This window comes from Thamnophis elegans, chromosome 3 (assembly GCF_009769535.1).
Source record: "Thamnophis elegans isolate rThaEle1 chromosome 3, rThaEle1.pri, whole genome shotgun sequence".
In the NCBI taxonomy this organism is placed as follows: Eukaryota; Metazoa; Chordata; class Lepidosauria; order Squamata; family Colubridae; genus Thamnophis; species Thamnophis elegans.
The window spans coordinates 123613918-123633695 of record NC_045543.1 but is presented as its reverse complement, the minus strand read 5'-3'; the positions used below and the strand labels follow the sequence as shown (position 1 = coordinate 123633695).

Below are 19778 nucleotides of genomic sequence, written 5' to 3'. Positions count from 1 at the left end.
AGTCCAAAACATTCACCAAAATCATTTTCTTCCTGAGTATTTACAAAAAGGAGTCATCATCAAATTGTTTGGGGAAAAAAAGGTGAAATGCCATTTTATATGGAGGTTAAAAACATTGTGTCCATTGTATTATGTTGAGGTAAAGGCCTGACTCATGCCTTGCAGCATCAATTGAAGTAACATGCCATGTATTCATTTCTATTTTTTCTGTAAATAGTATTTGTGTGGGTGAGATTATGTGAATGTCTATGTGTGTTACTAATATAATTACACAATCTTGTCTAAAATTGTGAATAAAACTCTTTGCTTAGTCATTATAATTTAGCAGACACTGCATTAAGATTTACAACTTGAGATCTATGAATAATTATGACTGTAGGTGACCAATATTTGAAAAAGTCCCTCAGGATAGGCTGATTTAACACATACTACTTTCTATTAATTCTGTCCATGTATGGACAGGATCACAGAGAAACCTTAATTTCCTTCCTGTACAGTTTGAAATCTTATATTAGACCGAGATTTGTATGTTTATGAGAGGTATTAATCTTATTCTGTGCTAAATAAAGAACAAGTGAACTGTGATTTAACTTTACTGATAACATAGCAAGGCTCTTGTGGGATGGCAAGCTGTTATGTGGTTTGTTTTTGGCTGGTGAGCCCACTAACAGATATCACTCTATACCATGCTATTTCAGTTTGTTAAAAGGGACTGAAACAAGCCAGACTAACTTTTGCAGAAAAAGTAATCATAGCTTGTTGGCTAATTCTTGGTTTGTTTCCTTTCCCTCCTTTATAACCTGCTTTTTCCTTGCATAAACATAGTTTGATAGAGGATTATAAAGGACAAAAGTATGAATAAAATGCCATGTCTAGCATCTTGTCTACTTTGATATTGCCTTCCTTCTCCCCTTCTGGGTTCTGAATCCCTCAAGTTAAAGAGTTTCCATGTTCTATAGCAGGGGTGTTAAACGTGCCGTGGTGGCATGTGATGTATCACAACTTTTCCTCCCTTCGCTAAACTGTGTGTGGGTGTGGCCAGCACGTGATGCATCTGGTCTGCAGGCACTGAGTTTGACAGCCCTGTTCTATAATGTATAGGACAGTTCAGTTTCCTGTTATTTCCTGAGTCATACAGAAGTCTTCATCTGCTTTTGCTTGGAGCAGTCAAGGCAAAGGGAATTTTGCTCCATTCCCAGAAAGGAGCAGTGCTGCACATAGACAGGTGGGAGAAAATAATTTGGTTTAATGGAAGTAAAGCAAATATTTAGTCATATCCATGATTGGGAAACACAAAATATCAGAGTAACAGAGGTGGAAGGAATCTTGGAGATCATCTAGTCCAATCCTCTGCTCAAGCTGGAAACCCTATTGTTAGGAATATAATCTAACAGTTGGGTTGGCAATATATAAACCATGTAATAATACTATACCTGTTTCTTTAAATCATACTGTAAAATGGGATTGGTTGCTGTTTTCCTCAATCGGCCATAAGAGGGAGCCAAAATGTTAGCTCTCTGTTTTGTTAGATGCTGGACTGATCTGATCTGAGTGTTTTGGAAGCTGGCTGTTAGAAAGTGCCGTGAGCTATTGTAAGTTTTGCAACTGCTAGCAAACTTTGAGTACTAGACTGATTGTATGATTATGGACTATGTTATTTGGATTAGCCCTTAACTGAAAGACATTGCTGACTGACTGTCTTATCCGTGTATGACTTGGACTATTTGATGGACTCTGATACCTCTATTTCCATGAAAGTAAAAGCCTATTTAAACTGCAGTGTCTCTGTATGCTGGTCTGTGTGTTCTCCAACACAACTCTCACAACGCTTCTCTGAAAGCACTCGCTCTCCCAACGGGGAGCTTACCTAACACCTATACTATTTCAGACAAATGATTGTCCAATCTTTTCTTTAAAACCTCCATTGATGGAACACCTATAACCTCTTAAGGCAAAGTATTTCACCGACTAATTGTTCTAACTGACAGGACATTTCTCTTTAGTTCTAGCTTGGTTAGTGTAAGAACTGTTATCTACTTCCTGTAAAAACAAAGAGAAATAAATACTAAGGTATAACGTTGGTATTCGTATAAGATATGTCTTTAAAAAAAAGAGAGACTAGCAAAATAACATATTTCTCTCTACTTGTAGTTTTGTTTGATCTGCCCATACACAGTTCTTAGTATTTTACTATTAAACACACCATATATGTGCATCTCTTTAAAAAGGTTTGCAGCAGATTTCACACATTGTGGTAAGAGATGGGGTTTTAAAATTATGGCTTTTTGAAAAAGCCATGGAGGTCTAGCTTGCACACAACATTAATCTGTAAGCCACAATTGTACCCACACAATGGCTGGGTTTATATTGTGCTAAGCTGAAACCAGACAAATGATATGATGCCTTAGCATAATGTTAAACTTGGCAAGTGTTTACCTACCACAGCCGTACATGGATTTTTCCACTTACTGTTTAGAAAAGCAGAAAAAAAGTGTCGCTGAAGAAGGGGGAAATCTTCCAACAATAACTACATTGTTAAAATGTCACCACCTCTCCGGTGCATCCTACGAACCGTAGAATGAATTTGGCTCATTTATTTCTAATTTCACAACTCCAACTTCTGTCTCCCCTGTAGCTCTTCTAAATGACTCAGAGATTTCTCCCACGCTGCTAACAACAATTCTGAGGAATGCAGGAAATACAACATCTTTTGTAAATGCAATATATAGCACAGAAATGGATTAGCAATCTGACATACAAACAGGGGTTGGCTTTATCAGATGAGACATTATGACCGACACATCCTGTCCCTTCAGGACACACAATTCTCTAATCATTAATTAGCAGGCAGGAGCATTCTGCAAAGTTTACATAAACTATCGAGTGTTCATAATAACAAATACAAGGACCCAAACCTTTTCAGAAACCTCATGATGTCAGTGAGAAAATAAATTTATGCCCATAAAAAGTAAGAACCCACTTATTCCAATGTGGTAACATAAACAATGCAGAATTCTCAAACAAGAGCACCATATAAAGAAATTGCTTTCATTATATTTTACACTTCCTTTCCACCCAGTGCTCCACCCCACAGTTCATGAACAGGTCGCATGAAATACTATGTCATCGCATGAACAAGCATTTTCAATGTTTATTTAAGGAAATGTCACATATCATTTTAACTTGACATGCCTTATTCTTTTTGTACTGCCTACAAATTAGACTAAATTTAATACAACTTATATTAGGAAGGGGATGTGGTGGCTCAGTGGCTAAGACGCTGAGCTTGTCGATCAGAAAATCAGCAGTTTGGTGGTTCAAATCCTTAGTGCTGCATAACGGAGTGAGCTCCCATTACTTCTCTCAGCTTCTGCCAACCTAGCAGTTTGAAAACATGTAAAAATGCAAGTAGAAAAATAGGAACCACCTTTGGTGGGAAGGTAATAGTGTTCAGTATGCCTTTGGCATTTAGTCATGCCGGCCACATGACCACGAAGCCATCTTTGAACAGTGCTGGCTCTTCGGCTTTGAAACGGAGATGAGCACTGCCCCCTAGATTCGGGAATGACTAGCACATATGTGCGAGGGGAACCTTTGCCTTTATATTAGGAAGGCTTGGAGAAGCACCTAGCCAAACTCAGCTGGTCCTTTAAAATTAACCAGTCTAATTCCTGTTTAAGATCAAATAATTAAAACTTACTTTTTGCTTTAGGGTCCCACTGAGTTCTTTGTCCCAATTCTGCCATTTTTTTTTAGAATGTCACTCCAGTGTATAATTTTAAAAACCATCTCCGTGCTCAGTCTTGAAAAAACTGCATGGCTCTGGTAAGCCTGGAGTTTTGTACGCGTCTTATGCTAAAGAATTGAAAGCTGATAAAAATGTAGTAAAATGCAGTAAAAATGACCTGGCAACATACAATGATCAAGAAACTAAGGTGAATTTGGAAATACTTTGGGAATGATAAAGCTTGACTTCATAAAGCATTTTACAAAGTGGTAAATAAGATTTTAAAAAATCTCAATAGAAATAAGTAGAAATGAGCCAAGAGCCTCAATAGAAATAAGCAAAAAATACCAGAAGGAAATTTATATAATAAAGACTACATAGGCATAACACTCTATGGAGATGACCTTGCAGAAGCTATTCAGAAACATTACAAAACCAAAATGTACAGGCACATGCACTTAGCCCTAGAAAGTGGGAAAATATTAGAGACTTTGACTATTAGCCCAAGGAAGCGAGAAAGTATTAGAAAGAGACTCAGACTATTTCCTGGCATGTAAGAAAACTAAATCTAAGATAGGGGTCTGCAACATTCAAAGAGCCATTTGGACCCATTTCCCACAGAAAACCAAACACTGGGAGCCAATAATTTAACATCTACTGTGAATGGGTGAGCATGGCCAACTCAACGTCACTCACTCCCACCCAGTCACATTACACTCCCCTCCAGCCACAGCTACCCAGATGGTCATTAGGGCAAAGAACCAGCTGTTAAATTATTTGCCACACCTAGCTCTGCCTCATTTCTCCCCTTCTAGCCACCGCTTGCCACACCTGGCCTTGGGTGTTTTGTTCACTTTTTTCTTTCTCTTCCTCTGTCTCTGTCTCCCTCTGCATGTGTGTTTCTCTGTGTGTGTCAGTATTTTTCCTCTCCCTCTGTCTCTGAGTATCTCTTTCTCTCTGTGTGTCTCTGTCTCTATCATTCTCTCACTGTCTCTCACTGTCTCTCTCTGTCTCTCTCTCTCTCTCTGTATGTGTGTGTGTGTGTCTGTCTGTCTCTCTCTTTCTCTCTGATTCTGATTTTCTGGCGCCTCATCTCTAGCTAGGTCTTGGTGCCGACAGACTGCACAAGGAATGGTGGGCAGCTACTTCCGGTCTTTGTTGGTGTTAGATGCAGCTCAGTTGCTCGGGGAGATGAACAGCCTCCTCTCTGCCCTGAGACATTGGCCTGACCCATGCTGCGGCTGACGACACTGCTGTTGCCAGAGGCAAATGGGGCAGGGTCACATTGTGGCTCCGCATCGTAATGGGCTCCAGGAGAAGAAGGGGACTCTGTTTCCCCCATTGTGAAGCGTGCTAAATTTCATGGAGGCAGCAACAGCAGCGGTGTCAGCCGCGGCCGAGTCGAACCAGTGTCTCAGGGCAGAGAGTAGGTTGCGCTTGTCCCCAAGCGACTGAGAGGTCCCCAGCACCAACATGGGATGGAAGAAGTGCCTGCAAGACCCAGCAAGAGATGAGGCACCGGAGAATCATCCCTGGCTGCTTCTCTCCACAGCAGAGAGATAAAAGGAGGGAGCTGCAGCAGAGGGATAAAAGAGCCACATGTGGTCCCAGAGCCACGGGTTGTCGACCTTTGGTCTAAGAGAATTGGGAATTTTACCTTGAGAAATAAAGATTCAGAAAGAGCTTCTTCGAGCTTAGAATTGGAGGTATTGAATCCGGATTGCAGAATTCCGTATGACCATTAGAACAGAGCAAAAACACCATTTACAACAGGGGTGTCAAACTCAAGGCCAGGGGGCCAGATGCAGCCCCCAGAGAGCTTAAATCTGGCCCACAGGGCCACCCTAGAAACCTGTGGTGTCACTACCAGCAAAAATGGAGCTCGGGAGGGTGATGTGCGGCTTCCAAGGTTCTGTTTTTGGCTGCGACAGCCTCCTGCCGCCCTCTGGCAGTGAAAACAGAGCTTTGGGGAATCCCCCCCCACCCAAGCTCCATTTTCACTGGCAGAGGACAGCAGGAGGCCGTCACAGCCGAAAAAGGAGATCTGGAGCCTGTTTTCACTGGCAGACTGCTTGGGCCACCACCAATGCCCCCGACACGAGTGACATCAGGCTGGCCACTCCCACCCTGGCTACATCCACCCCTGCCCCCAATGTCAAACACAACCCTGATGTGGCCCTCAATTAAATCGAGTTTGACACCCTTGATTTACAAGATAGTTTTTATGTCAGATACTATAAAATAGTTCTATTGAATAGCTGTCACACAGAATATCATTGCATGTTCTTTATAGTTTCAAAATGAAGGGACAGACAAGAATCTCAAGTATAAGAAGGGAGACCCCTAATAGTATGAACTGTCTGAAGGGGAACAAGTTACCTCCCTGGAGCTTCCTAATAAATGAGCTTCAAAGCCTATTATTAAGAATGTCTTGAAGCAGAGATTGGTATTGGTATTGGTATTTTATTATTTGTATGCCGCCCTTCTCCGGGAGGACTCAGGGCGGCGAACAATTCAAAGGGGAAAAAAGGGGGAACATAAAAGACAAAATACAAATAATAAAAGTAGACAACAGTCGCACAACCATACATGTCGAGAGGGGAGGGAACTCATCACCCCCAGGCCTGCCGGCAAAGCCAGGTTTTGACAGCTTTTTGGAAGGCCTGGAGAGAGGTGAGGGTCCGAATCCCTGCGGGGAGTTCATTCCAGAGGGCCGGAGCTGCCACAGAGAAGGCCCTCCCCCGGGTAATAGCCGGAGATGAAATAGCCATCTACCAAGAGGTGCCTTGATTTGGATTATTTCTCTGAACCAGGAGTGTCCAAAATTGGGAACTTTTAAGACTTGTGGACTTCAACTCCCAGCTGGCTGGGGAATTCTGGGAGTCAAAATCCACAAGGCTTAAAGTTCCCATGTTTGGACACCCCTGCTCTGAACAATTCATTGGCCAAAATTGTTCCCTCAATTCTAGAATTGTATGAATGCTTCGTACACATAACTGATGTAAGGAGGATGATATCACTAGTTCTAGGAAAGGAGGAAGCAGTGATGCAACATTCAGGGTTCTCTTTGTTTTCTTTTCTTTTTTGCAGTTGGGAATGTTTTTCTTCTCCTTCTAGCTCTAGACAGGATGTAATCACAGTGTAATGAGAAGTCTACGTATGAGTTTGTACCTTAGAGATTTTAAAACTCAAATAAAGGGACATTTCCTACTTATTAATTCATTTATTATATTTATTTCCTGCCTTACTCTGAGCTCAAAAGGGCACAAGGGGCCCTTCTTTCTTTGTCTTCTCAAGAATTGTGAAATAACTAAGGCTACTCAAATTTGGTCAGAGGAAAATTATGAAATTCAGCATAGATATAAAAGAATACATACGTTAATGAGTTACTTCTGGGGAGTGTTTGAGTAAAGCAAGTCATACATGTTGGAGTAGTCACAAATCAGTGAGTTATGAAAAGGCACGTCTCCACTTATTGTTTATGGCATTTAACAATGTTTTCCTGGTAACTAGGGTAGAGGTGGAGGTAAAAAAAGTTATTGTAAAAGTTACTTTATTGTGTCTCCAATGATCAACAAATAAAATATAGAATTGCTCTGGTGTATGCTGTAGTTAAGAAGGACCTATCCTTGAGTCCCAAATTCTGTAAGAGGGGTTCCAGAAATTGAATTGAAATATAAAGTCTCTATTCCCCCCCGCCCAACTTTTCAATCTAGATAGTCTAGGATTTTTCTGGTGGTCTCCCATCAGATACTTAAAAAAAATCTAGCTTGCCTTTTTTGAGTTAGATAACATTGGCTAGGTTCGGTCAACAGCTGGAGGGGGATTTGTTATATAGTATATGCCCAGGATGCCAAATCTATGGCATGCATGCCACAGGTGGAGCGGAGAGTGGAGCCATGCACGCTCTGGCCAGCTGACTTTAGCCTTATTTTGAGGCCATTTTTTGCCCTCCCCAGGCTCCAGAGGCTTTATAGGAGCCTGGGGAGGGTGAAAACAGCCTCCCTGTCTCTCCCCCTCCCCAGAGGCCCTCCGGAGGCTTTAGGAGCTTCCCTGAAGCCTCCAGGGTGCAAAAACCCGGCCCTATGGTCAGTCCTCTTCGGACAGCGCTGGCTCTTCGGCTTTGAAATGGAGATGAGCACCGCCCCCTAGAGTCGGGAACTACTAGCACATTCTGTATGTCCAAGGGGAACCTTTACCTTTACATACTCATACATGTTTAAGTCACTCTGTCTGGATGAATAGTTTACTCCTACCAATTCAAACACTAAATTACTTCTCTTTCTAATACTCACAACATATAGCTTGCCTTAGGTGCCAGAGAATAAGACCACATAGCGCACCCAGACACACACACTAAAATCCACCCAACTTTTCTCTCCCCCTTCGGAGGAGTGGGTCTTTGGCACAATTTATACATCCCACACTCTTCCCCTCTTAAAAGAGCCCTTGATGGAGCCACGGACGAGAACAGGAGCATCTCTGAAGGGGGAAGTGCTTTCACACCATCCTGTGGAAGTTGTGTTTTGTTCCCCCTCTTGTGCCTCTCTCTTCTTATTTCGGCCTTCACCCGAAAAGTAGCAGGAAGTGGGCAAGAGGCCAGAAAAAGCTCGTTTGATTGCACGTAGCGTCTTAAAACACCGGAACGGAAGAGTTTTATTTTGGGGCGAGTGGAGTAAAGAGGAGGGGCTTAAGCTTCGGCGATCGGGGGAGGAGGGCCGGTCGGAGCAGCACGCCGGTTCCGAGGGGGACCCTCGGGGCGCGGCAAGAGTGCGCCAGGTGGGCGGAGCTGCTCCAGGACTTGAGCGCTTCTGCTCGGCGCCCGTCGTCTCTGCTGCAGTCGCGGCTCCTCTTTGGAACAATGGGTGATGCGAGGCGACTTCTGGGCTGCCTGCCTCTGCTGTGCCTCCTCGGCTTGAGTAAGTTGCGGTGTTCTTTCATTCGGGCCGGGGGGTGGGGGGGAGAGAAGGTGGGCAGAGACCTCTGGGCGATTCCAGAATGGGAATCTCGTCTTTCTCCATTCAATAGTTCCCAAACTCCAAGGTCTCTCCTCTTCCTTAGCGGCGTTTCCGAATACGCTGTTAATTGTAACGCGCTCCCTTCCCTTTGGAGCGGGCTGAAACAGGTGCCGTCGAGCCCGGTAGAAGTTCGGCGGTCCTGGATTCCGCCCTCGGGAGTGAAGAGTGGTTGAACGCCCGTGTACCTTTCGGAGGACAGTGCGCGTTCTAGGTGGACATCAATGGGACGGGGCTTTTTTTTTGAGGGGGGGACCCTCCGGCCTGGGTTGACTCTCTTGATGTTATTATTTCCATATTATTTGCCGCGTTTCCAAAGAAAAGTGCTGTACATTGTTGAACACAATAGTCCCGCGGAGGCGGCGGGAACCGGAGTCGCAATGAAAGAGAGCCTCACCTAGCGCTGTGTTGGATTCCAGTAGGGCACTCAAGCTGCGGAAAGCGAGCATGAAACTTGTGGTGACTTTATGCTGATGGCACAGAACTTGTGATGAGTTGATGCTGAGCTGATGCTGATCACACAGAACTTAGGTTTTACTCCACAGGGTTGTTGTGAGAAAAAGTTATAAATGCTGCTTTTAGGCTTTTACTATATTATTGTACACAGCCCAGAGTCCCTCTAAGAGGGAGTTAGGAGATTATTATCAAATTATTGATAATAATTTACTTATTAGTAATAGCAATATACAGCATCATCCTGCTTTACAGCCCTCTCTAAGCAGTTTACAGAGTCAGCCTATTGCCCCCCCCCCCAACAATCTGGGTCCTCATTTAATCCACCTCGGATGAAAAACTTATTCAACCTTGAGCCTGGTGAGATTTGAACTGCAAACTGCAGGTAGCTGGCAGTCAGCAGAAGTAGCTTGCAGTACTGCATTTTAACCACTGCGCCACCACGGCTCTTAAACAGTAATAATAAGTAAGTAAATAAACATAAGGGAAAGGCCTGAAAGTCCCCTTAAACATTTAGGAAGCATATATGTAAATAAATATAGGTAGTCTTTGAATTATGACCACAATTAAGCCCAAAATTTATGTTACTAAGTGAGACATTTGTTAAGTCAATTTTGACCCATTTTACAACCTTCCAGTTGTTAAGTGAATCACTGCAGTTGTTAGTAACATGGTTGTTAAGTGAATCTGGCTTTCCCATTTGCTTGTCGGAAGGTTGCAAAAGCTGATCACATGACCTCAGGACACTGCAACCGTCGTACATATGAATCAGTTGCCAAGCTTATGAATTTTGTTCATGTGACCATAGAGATGCTGTAACAGCCAGGTAAAAAAGGTCATAAGTCACTTTTTTCAGTGTTGTTGTAACTTTGAGCGGTCACTAAATGAACTGTTATAAGTTGAGGACTACCTGTATTTCTCTTTTCAGTTCACTTTAGCTATACATCTTTTGGTGTATGGTTTCAAGTCAATGTTGACTTCTGGAGCGTGAACTAGGCCCTGCAGTTTTTGTGGCAAGAATTCAGAAGTGATTTGCCATTTTCATTTTCCTAGGGCTGAGAAAGAATGACTGGCCCAAGATCATCCAGCTGGCTTTGTGCCTAAGGCAGCACCAGAACTCATTGTCTCCCCGTTTCTCGCTTGGTGCCACTACCCCAAATTATATCTGCATAAAACAGACTTGGAATATTTTATTTCAGTAATTCTTATAACCCTGTTGTTAAATTGATATTATCATCCTGATATTATTGATCTATGTGAGTTGTTTCACATTTCATGCTTGGATTTAATTTCTTTAATAATGATTTATTATATGAACTAATAAATGCTTGCATACAGTGACAGCCATTCTTTATAAATGCAATGCAGAGTTCATACAACATCATAAACCACATTAGGACTGATTGTGTTGGCTGAACCCAGACACAGTGTGATTTTTGAGAAGTAAGATTGTTTGAATTCAGTGCACTAATAAACAGATAAAAGGATTGTAATCTTGCTGCATTTACTAAATAAAGTACTGCAATTTAAAACTGAGATGAGATGTTATCTAAAGACTTCAGGCTGAAGCTGAATCTGCTCTTATTTCCAGTTGACAGAAATCATTTTCTTTAGTCTTAATTTATATTTATAGTTTATATATTAAACCCATACCAGAATCTATAGAATAAAACAGGGATAGTGAAATTTTTCGGCACTCGTGAGGAAATGTTGCATGCGTGCATGCACGCTCATCGGGGTCATGCTCTGGAAAAGCTGATCTTCCAGGTTCTAGCATGCATATGTGCCCGATGATCAGCTGGCCAGGGTGCATGTGCAGGTCGGATTTCGGCAATGCCGTATGCGCGAAGGGGTCATGCTCTGGAAAAGCCGAATTTCCAGGCTCTAGCGTACCTGCATACCCAACAATCAGCTGGCCAGAACGCTGCATGTGTGAAGGACAGCTGATTGTCATGCACGCATCCGGGCCAGAAACCCAGAAGACAAACAGGCAAAGCTGCACGTGCAGGGCAACATGGCTTTGTGTGCCACTTTGGGCATGCGTGTCATAGGTTCACCATCACAGGAATAAATCTTTTTTTCACCAGAGCTGGTTACATGATTTTGGAGACTTTATTGGCAAAAGAGCCAGTAGAGATGAAATACATTCACATTCAATGAATGAGAACTGTGGATATATGAACTCTGTTCAATACTTGGATAAGTGAAAACTCCTTACAGCCATTTTTTGTCATAATATTTTCACCCTAGCATTCCAGAGTGTAAAAATCAGTCTGTTGTTTCATCTGAGCTTGTTATTAAGCTGGATGGCATACAAAAACATTTACCTGTGAGAAGTTCCAACTTGTTCCTAACTAAGGGAGACACTGCAGAATGTAACAGCGCTCGAGGGACGAAACCAGATACGGAGACATTAACCTTTTGCAAAAATTGTGCCTGCAAAGTGGCCTGTATTCTGGGCTCTCTTCTGAAAGAAGGAATTTTCAGAGCGTGGAACATTCTCTCTGCATTTTTATTTAATCTGTCCTTTATTCTGCTGGTGAAAGTGACTGGGGCTTAAACAAAGGCAGTGGGTTCTAAAAGGCACTTGGCTAGAGTGACGGGGTTATGCCAACGTTGTCGAAACACATAATGAATGGAATTTAGAACGTGAAACAGCTCATTGGTGGTAGCTGTAGCAAAAGAAATGCTTGTAGTCGTGATTGAATGACTTAAATTACCGATTATGTTGAATTTAAACTCTTTGAATGTTGAATAGGAAAAAATGCTTAAAGAATGGCCTTAGCATTAAGCTATGTTTGCTTACACCATGGTTTGTGGGATATCTACAAGTGGATCAGTACTCTGAACCAAAGCTTAAGTACTTGTTATGGTTTGCTACAATTCTGTAGTTTGGGAGATGGAGAGGTACTACGGTTTTGGTCCAGGAACATTAGTACAATGTCAGTCTGTTGTTGAAGTTTAAAGGTGGGGTGAGTGTCTTGCAGAGTATTTAAAACATCCATTTTTGTCTTTTAAATTCCATTCAGTCAGGGGAAAAAATCTGGTATAGAAATGGTTGGATTTCTTAAAGAATGACAATCCTACTTCATATTTCTGTAAGATTTAAGGAACAAATTTTGCTACTTAGACGCTCTCCTTCAAAAGCTAGGCACAGTGGACTCAAGATTTATTTGCAATTATTCTGAATGGTCTCAGAACTGCAAAAGAGAGGCTGCTGTAATTTACCTTGAGGGGTATGGTTTGAAGTTTTATCCATTAGTTGCAGTCCCTGCTATGAGTTTTCTCCTGTTCCAACGGCAAAAAAAAAGGGGGGGGGGGGGTTACAGAATTTATTTTCCACTAAGAGCCCCACCTGCACCTGGTATGAGTCAGCAATTATATCCAAAACGTGTGCAGGCTAAGAGTGGGTGGTACTGCATAAATTATCTTCTCTCTGAAATAATGCCAAAGCATTAAACATATAAAAATGGTATGTAAAAAACAAGACTATTAAATCATTTTAAGAGAAAACCTTTGCTAATAGTGTCAAGAAAGATGCAGTAGTTTCTGGGAAGGAGAATGCTTATTCATGACTTAAATTACTGATAGAAAAAGATAGCCAAATTAGAGGCTCTAATAGCTAAATACAGAGATATTAACTATTTTTAAATACATGTTACGTCAAGGGGTTTCCCACTTGCTAATTCCAACTTCTTGAAGTTTGAGCATATCATACATTACAACATTTATATGACACATAAAACTTGGTTCAGTTTTTTGTGCCTCAGTTTAATTCTCAACGACATCATAGTTAAGAATGAGTTAAGAGTACCGTCTTCTTGTATCTTCTTATAGTATGATACGCTAATGTAAAAATGAGGAAAAAGAAAAGAAATCCTAAAATTTAGCTAGTTGTTTAAGCAGTGAACTCTGCAGTTTAAAATCAGCTTGAAGGTGATAGATTGAATGCAGACCTTGTATTAACCATTGTTGATGTTAGATATACATTGTCTCCAAGGATAAAAGAAATAGTTGCTTCTATCAGCTATGAAAATACTAAGACTGTTTGTCTCTTGACTATCTCCTGCCACCGATAGCATACTTGCAGAGACCTTGCATTGACCAAGAGCAGATAGAAAGGAACATTTAAATATATTCATCAGAAACAAATGGCATATATCAACAGCAGTTTAGCCACCAGAATCTGAAGACACCCAACATGCAAACTAGCAAGTAACTGTAGGAAAATGTGAAGTCCATTAGGATCTCTCATTCAGGGTGCTCTCAGTAAACTTTCTTTCTCTTCTGTTTTTCCCTTTTGTTTCAAAGTTTTCCCACACCTATTAATTGGGAGGAAAATAAATGTGCTATCAACTAGAGAGCTTGTATTTCTCATAAATTTAACATCAGAACTCAAAACAAGGACAAAGTAACATCAGAGTATTTTATCTCCAAGACATTTAATTATAGATTTTGTTGTTAATCCTCTTTATTAGAATAACAAAACTTTGCCAGCATTACCCATAGAAAGATTGCTGAACTCACAATAGATCACAAGTTTCAGGCTATCTCAAAAATCATTAACAAACACAATAGGGTTTTAAGACATTATACTTGCTAATTATTGATATACTTGTGATCTGTTTCATATATCAGTTGCACCTGCATAACCACCCTTTCTCTCCCCCTCCCTATTTGTTTTCCAATCCATTAGTTTAATTACTCTACGCTACAGCTCACAAAAACTTATGCTTTTTAATAAAATGTGTTAGAAGGTGCTACTAAACTCTTCTTAAGTTTCCCATGCCACCCTGTGGGTCAGGATACTGCAAGGACTTTGTTTCCTGGTGATCTAAAGCTGGGTGTTGCTTTTTGCTTGGTCTGGCTTATCTGCCCCTTTTTTTGTTTGATAGGTTCTCTGCTGATAGGGCAAGGAGACCTGAAATTGAATCACTTCCTTTGAGATCCAAATGGCCATTGGATTATGAGTGAACATGACACAATTAGTATTAGAAGTTGTATTTATAAAGGAGATTTATTTTACAGAGGTAATTGAATACTGTAGAAAGGAAAAGTATATATATAAAGCCTCTACTTTCAAATTCCTGAAATAATTCATGTAGAACTCCAACTTCTGCTAGATTAACAAAATGTTTAAGAACACAATATAATTCAGATTGGAGACACTGAAGTCAATGGATATGTTTGTGGGTCTACATCATTTTTTCAGAAAGACTTGGCTAAGCCATGAATTCTGCCAAAAGACTCGGGCATTTCTCATTCAGGGCAGTTATTTTCATCTACTCATTCCAGGTGTTGGGTTTTTTTTGGGGGGGTGGGAGGAAGCATTGTGCAGACTTGCCACTATTTCCATGGTTACAATATTGAAAGGCATATGAGACACAAACTGCATGCCAAACAGAATTGTCTGTGAAGCTTTATACCCGTAGCAGAAGTTTGAAAGTTCCAGCAGTTCTTAAACAGTGGCTCTTAGTGAGTCTTTTAATAAGCTTATTTTATTCTTTATATCGATGCCAATTAAGTTTTAGTAATGTGTTTAAATTGGGTCTTTTCCTTGTGGGGGAGAATTAATAATAATAATAATACTATTAAAGAAATCACAGATTCTTCATCAAAGCAACATCCACTGTTGCAATAATGAAGTGAATGCAAAGGCAGATACCGTATTTTTTGGAGTATAAGACGCTCCTTTTTTCCTCAAAAAGAGGCTGAAAATCTGGGTGCATCTTATACATTGAATAAAGTATTTTTGCCTCCTAAAGCCACACCCCCTTCACCAAAATGGCCAGGCATAGCCTTATGAAGGCTTTCAGAGAACTCCTGGGGGCTGGGGAGGGCAGAAATGAGCAAAAAACAGAGTGTTTTTGCCCCCCCCTCCAGCCCCCAGCAGCACTCTATAAGCCTCCATAAGGCTATGCATGCGATTTCTTTTACCAAAAACAGGCCATTTTTTTGCTCGTTTTAGCCCCTCCTCGGAGCACTCTGCAAGTCCCCCCCCAGCTATTCATGCCTTTTATTTGAAAAAAAAACCGGGCCCATTTTCACAAAAACCGGGCCATTTTAGGGAGGTTTGCAGAGTGCAAAAACTTTTTTTTCCTTTTGGAAAGTTCTTTAACTGATTGATGAGAATTACATTGATCAAGGGCTGTGCCAGTAGGAACAAAGTTAGGTGCTGCAGATTGTCAGTGATTTCCTTCTCCAGCACATAGGTAAATACACCTGGAAACATCTACATACCTACTCTCTCTCTCTCTCTCCCTACTTACCTACTGTATTTCTCTCTCTCTCCCTCTATCTACCCACCTACCTATCCCCCCTCTCCCTATCTACCTACTGTATTTCTCCCTCTCTCTTTCTATTTCTCTCTCTCTATCCCTCTACCTACCTACTACCTCTCTCTCTCTTCCTAGCAATCTACTTTATTTCTCTCTCTCTATTTCTCTCTCTCTATCCCTCTACCTACCTACTACCTCTCTCTCTCTTCCTAGCAATCTACTTTATTTCTCTCTCTCTATTTCTCTCTCTCTATCCCTCTACCTATCTACCCACCTACACTTTCTCTCTCAACTACCTACCTACCTACTGTGTTTCTCTCTCTCTCTCTCTCTCTCTCTCTCTCCTTTATCTACCTACCTACTTTTTTAATTTGCCTCTTCAAAACCTTCCTGGATCTTATTCTCCAGTGCATCTTATACTCTGAAAAATATGGTAATTACCTTATTTAGTGTTTTGCAATCTTTCCATAGGCAATTGGTCTGAAGAGACACCTGTGATTCTGCTGAGAGGGATGGAGAGAGGGGGATGAAGAGAGTGAGTGAGTGAGTTGTGGAATTATGAATCGGGAGACCAGTAAACCAGATGACTTTGGGCCAAACATTCATGACACTCGGCCAATTTGTCGATTTATTTAAACCCTATATTTAATATTTTTACGAATAGCTCAAGGTGATGAACATATCTTTGTCCTCCTATTTTCCATACAACAACAAGTCTGAGATGAGTTGGGCTGAGAAAGAGTGGCTTGCCCAAAAAGCCAGTTAGTTTTCATAGGACTTGAACTCATGGTCTCCTGATTTCTATCTTAATTCCTGTGGGAAGAAATTAAAAAAAACCATCTGTTTACCAACCAACTTTGGACTTGGTAGATTACAGTGAATAGGTCTTCATCCTGCAATAGATGGATTCAGACTGATCATAAGAATAAATAATGCATGTTATGGTCATGGATCCAGGGTAAAAGGAGCTTATAAGTAGTTTTAAGTTTAGTTTAAATGAACTCCCACTCTAATTGTCCTGCAGAAGGGGCACAGAGAGGCAGGCAGAGAATGGAAAATAGAGAGGAAATAGTAGGACCAACACAGAGAGGAAATTGTTCAGTTCTGCACTATTGGCCATGGTCCCATCCTCTGCCATTATGCAGATCCAACAGCTGTACCCTGCGGAAATTTGACCCTTAATTGTAAGAAGGCCATCCTTCCTAGAAAGCATAAGTGGGATGTAGCTTTGCCTTAATTCTTTGCTTACTTAAGAACAGTTCTTGGCATTCACAAAGTTTTGTTTCTAAAAATGCAGCAAGAGCCATTCCAGATTTGGCCCTTGTTTCAGCACTCTTCCTGGCTTACCAGTACAGAAGCCTCCTTTGTGAACAGAATAAATACAGATAATATGTTCAAAATACTCTTGGGTTTGGCAAGTACCATCAGAATGTGCACATTTAGAAAACATTCATTTTTAGTGCCCATGTTTAATGAATGATTCCAGTGGTAGCGTTGAGTGGCGTTTTATTTTCGTGGCCCCAGAGTGTCATCTGATCATCTGTGACATTGTGGCAAATAAATTTGTCCTTAATTATGGTGGCAGTCAGATCAATTTAGAAGAAGAAATCCAATTTGAAAGAAAAACAATACCATGCTATATTTGTGGAAGGAATGGAACAAGGATTCTTCATTGATCAGTTCGCTTGCTCCTCTTCACGGTTGCGGATATAAATAGGGATGTGTAGAACAGTGGAAGCAGACTTAGGAAATAGATGTTTCCTGATTTGGGTGACACCAGATAAGTCTTCAAAACACTCTTCCCTTCCCCATCCTTGCAAATTAATAATAAAGCAATCTTTAGCAAACTAGTCCATTAGATATTTTTATGGTCCTTTGGCTCTTTTATTCGTTAGATTTATATCCTGCTTTCCTTCAGAGCTCACAGTTGTACACACAGTACTTTTCCCTCACAACAACATCTCTGTGATTACTCAGCTGCGAAAAAGTGGCTGACCCAAAATGAGCTTCTATGGCTGAGGGTGGACTAGAACCTTGACCTTCTTACATGGAGATCTCCCATTTCCCCTCAGTTCTTAATCTTTTTATCCTTTATTCTAAGCATAGTTTCTATTGAATACTGTAGAGTTTACTTCTGGGGTAAACATAAATGGAATGTTGTTGTTAATAAGCAATGTTTGCTGAAATACAAATTTAAAAAAAACCCTCATGTTATATCAACATTTTGCAGAAATGAAGCAGGTTTACTTGCATTTCCTATGCTATGATCATAACAAAGAACAAACTCCATAGGAATTTTTGTTTTATCTACAAAAAACACTTGGGGGAAAAAGGCTGCTTTATTTTCTTTATTTATTTATTTTTGGAACCCTCAATAAATAGAGTGTTGCCAGAATTCCATTCAGGCCTGTTCTATTTAGTCTATGTTAGAGATGGAAACTTGTGGATCCGGAGGCATTACTGAATTGCAATTCTCAACCCTCATCACCAATAGTGGCAGAACGTTGAGACTAGTAGTTCAACATCTACTGGTCCCCAGCCCTGCTGTGTATTTCTATAGAGGACTCAATACTGATCATTGGATTAAAAGCAAAGAAATATACAAGGAGTTTCAAAAATCACCATTAAGTGTCAATTCTTCAAGGCAGTCCAGATCAGGAAATCAAAATTATGAATGCTAACACTACTTTTATTATAAGGTTACAGCAGTGGTGGGATTCAATTTTTTTTTTACTACTGGTTCTGTGGGCGTGACTTAGTGGGCATGGCATGGCTTGGTGGGTGTGGCTTAGTGGGCATGGCACTAAAATCTCCATTCCCACCCCACTCCAGGGGAAAGTTACTGCAAAATCTCCATTCTCTCCCGATCAGCTGGGACTCGGGGGATAGAGGATGAGGGTGGTGCCAGTCAGAGGTGGTATTTACCATTTTTCAGAACTATTCAAAATTTCCGCTACTGGTTCTCCAGAACTGGTCAGAACCTGCTGAATACCATCTCTGGGATACAGTAACAGAATCTTGTAAGCCCTAATTCATATCTTCCTTCCATGTCTTTATGTTCAAGAGAGCTGTCTGGAGTTGGTTATAATAAGGATGGCTATATAAATTTTAAATAAATAAATAAAAACATGATTGCTTAAACACTTGCTAGTTTGTAATAAGCTGGTTTTAGAGCCATTCAAAAGGGTTAGGTAATCATGTTTGATGGTAAAAATGTTTACTGTTTTGATGAATTATATTCTATCAGGCTGATTGTTGGCTCCTAGTGACAAGATAGTTAGACTTCACTTAAGATCATCTGCCCTGAACCTGCCCCTCCTGGTCTTCCAGTGATGCATCCAATGCTAATATTATTGAGTCTATCCACTTTGCTACTAATCATCTTTTTCTCTTTCTTTCCACCTTTCCCAGCATAGATTTCTCAAGAGAGATAGGTATTCATCTTGTTCATATGGAAGGTGGAAAATGAAGCATTTCCTATCTTGTCTTACCTAATATTTCTACAGATGCTTTTTCTCCACAGCCTGATCCCAAATAGTCAGAAGAAAGAAGTCCACCTTGTTCTACTTATACAGCAATTCTGCATGTGATACTCTATTAGTATTTCCCAGAAAAACCCATAGAGTTGGAGATTTTTTGTCAAAATGATTAAAATAGCATTGTTGCATCACAATATAGACTTTGCCCTTTTTCAACGTTTATACAACCTATCAACACACATGCAAAAAAGGCAAAAGTTGTGTCACAATTTTATTCTGCTTTCATTGTTCGCCAGTTTTGAGCGTATAATGAATGCCGTTTGTTCTTATTTGTCAGTTTCCTTTATTAAAAAAAATCTTTAGGGCTTCTATATTTCATGGATAGTACTCATTTTAAAAACATGCAGTCACAATTCAAAACATGGACATATCTTTGAGTATTTAGACCTGATTCCTGTCTGATGACAAGCATTTGTTTGGTCTTCAAAGGGACTTTAATCACAGGAGATCAAAAATATAACCTTCAATTTAAAAGGCATGAATTGAAGACTCTATGACTTCCACCTGAATAAAGAGTTGTTTGTGTGAGATTTCAATGTTATAATCATGTAACAGCTACGGTATCAATATAAATCACAGTAGGGCTTTTAAGTCCTAAAAAGAGTTATATTTTATAGTTTAAGTCTCAACGTTTATGCTATTCCCAAAACTTAAAATAAGAAAACATTTTCTCTCAATGCATCATGTTTTATAGCAATTTTTCACAAATGTAGTTATTCCACTTCTGCTATTACTTTTCATTCGTATCTATTGTTTATTTTATTAA

The 19778-nt window shown here is 40.5% G+C and overlaps 1 protein-coding gene across 1 annotated transcript in view; it reads left to right on the top strand.

Moving 5' to 3' along the window:
* Positions 1–8453: 8453 nt before the first annotated feature.
* ITGA2 (integrin subunit alpha 2) overlaps positions 8454–19778 on the top strand; it is a 79777-nt gene continuing 68452 nt past the window's right edge. Inside the window, exon 1 of the mRNA XM_032213008.1 lies at positions 8454–8646. Within this exon, the coding sequence (XP_032068899.1) occupies positions 8589–8646 (58 nt within the window). The 5' untranslated portion in view covers positions 8454–8588. The remainder of the gene's footprint in view (positions 8647–19778) is intronic.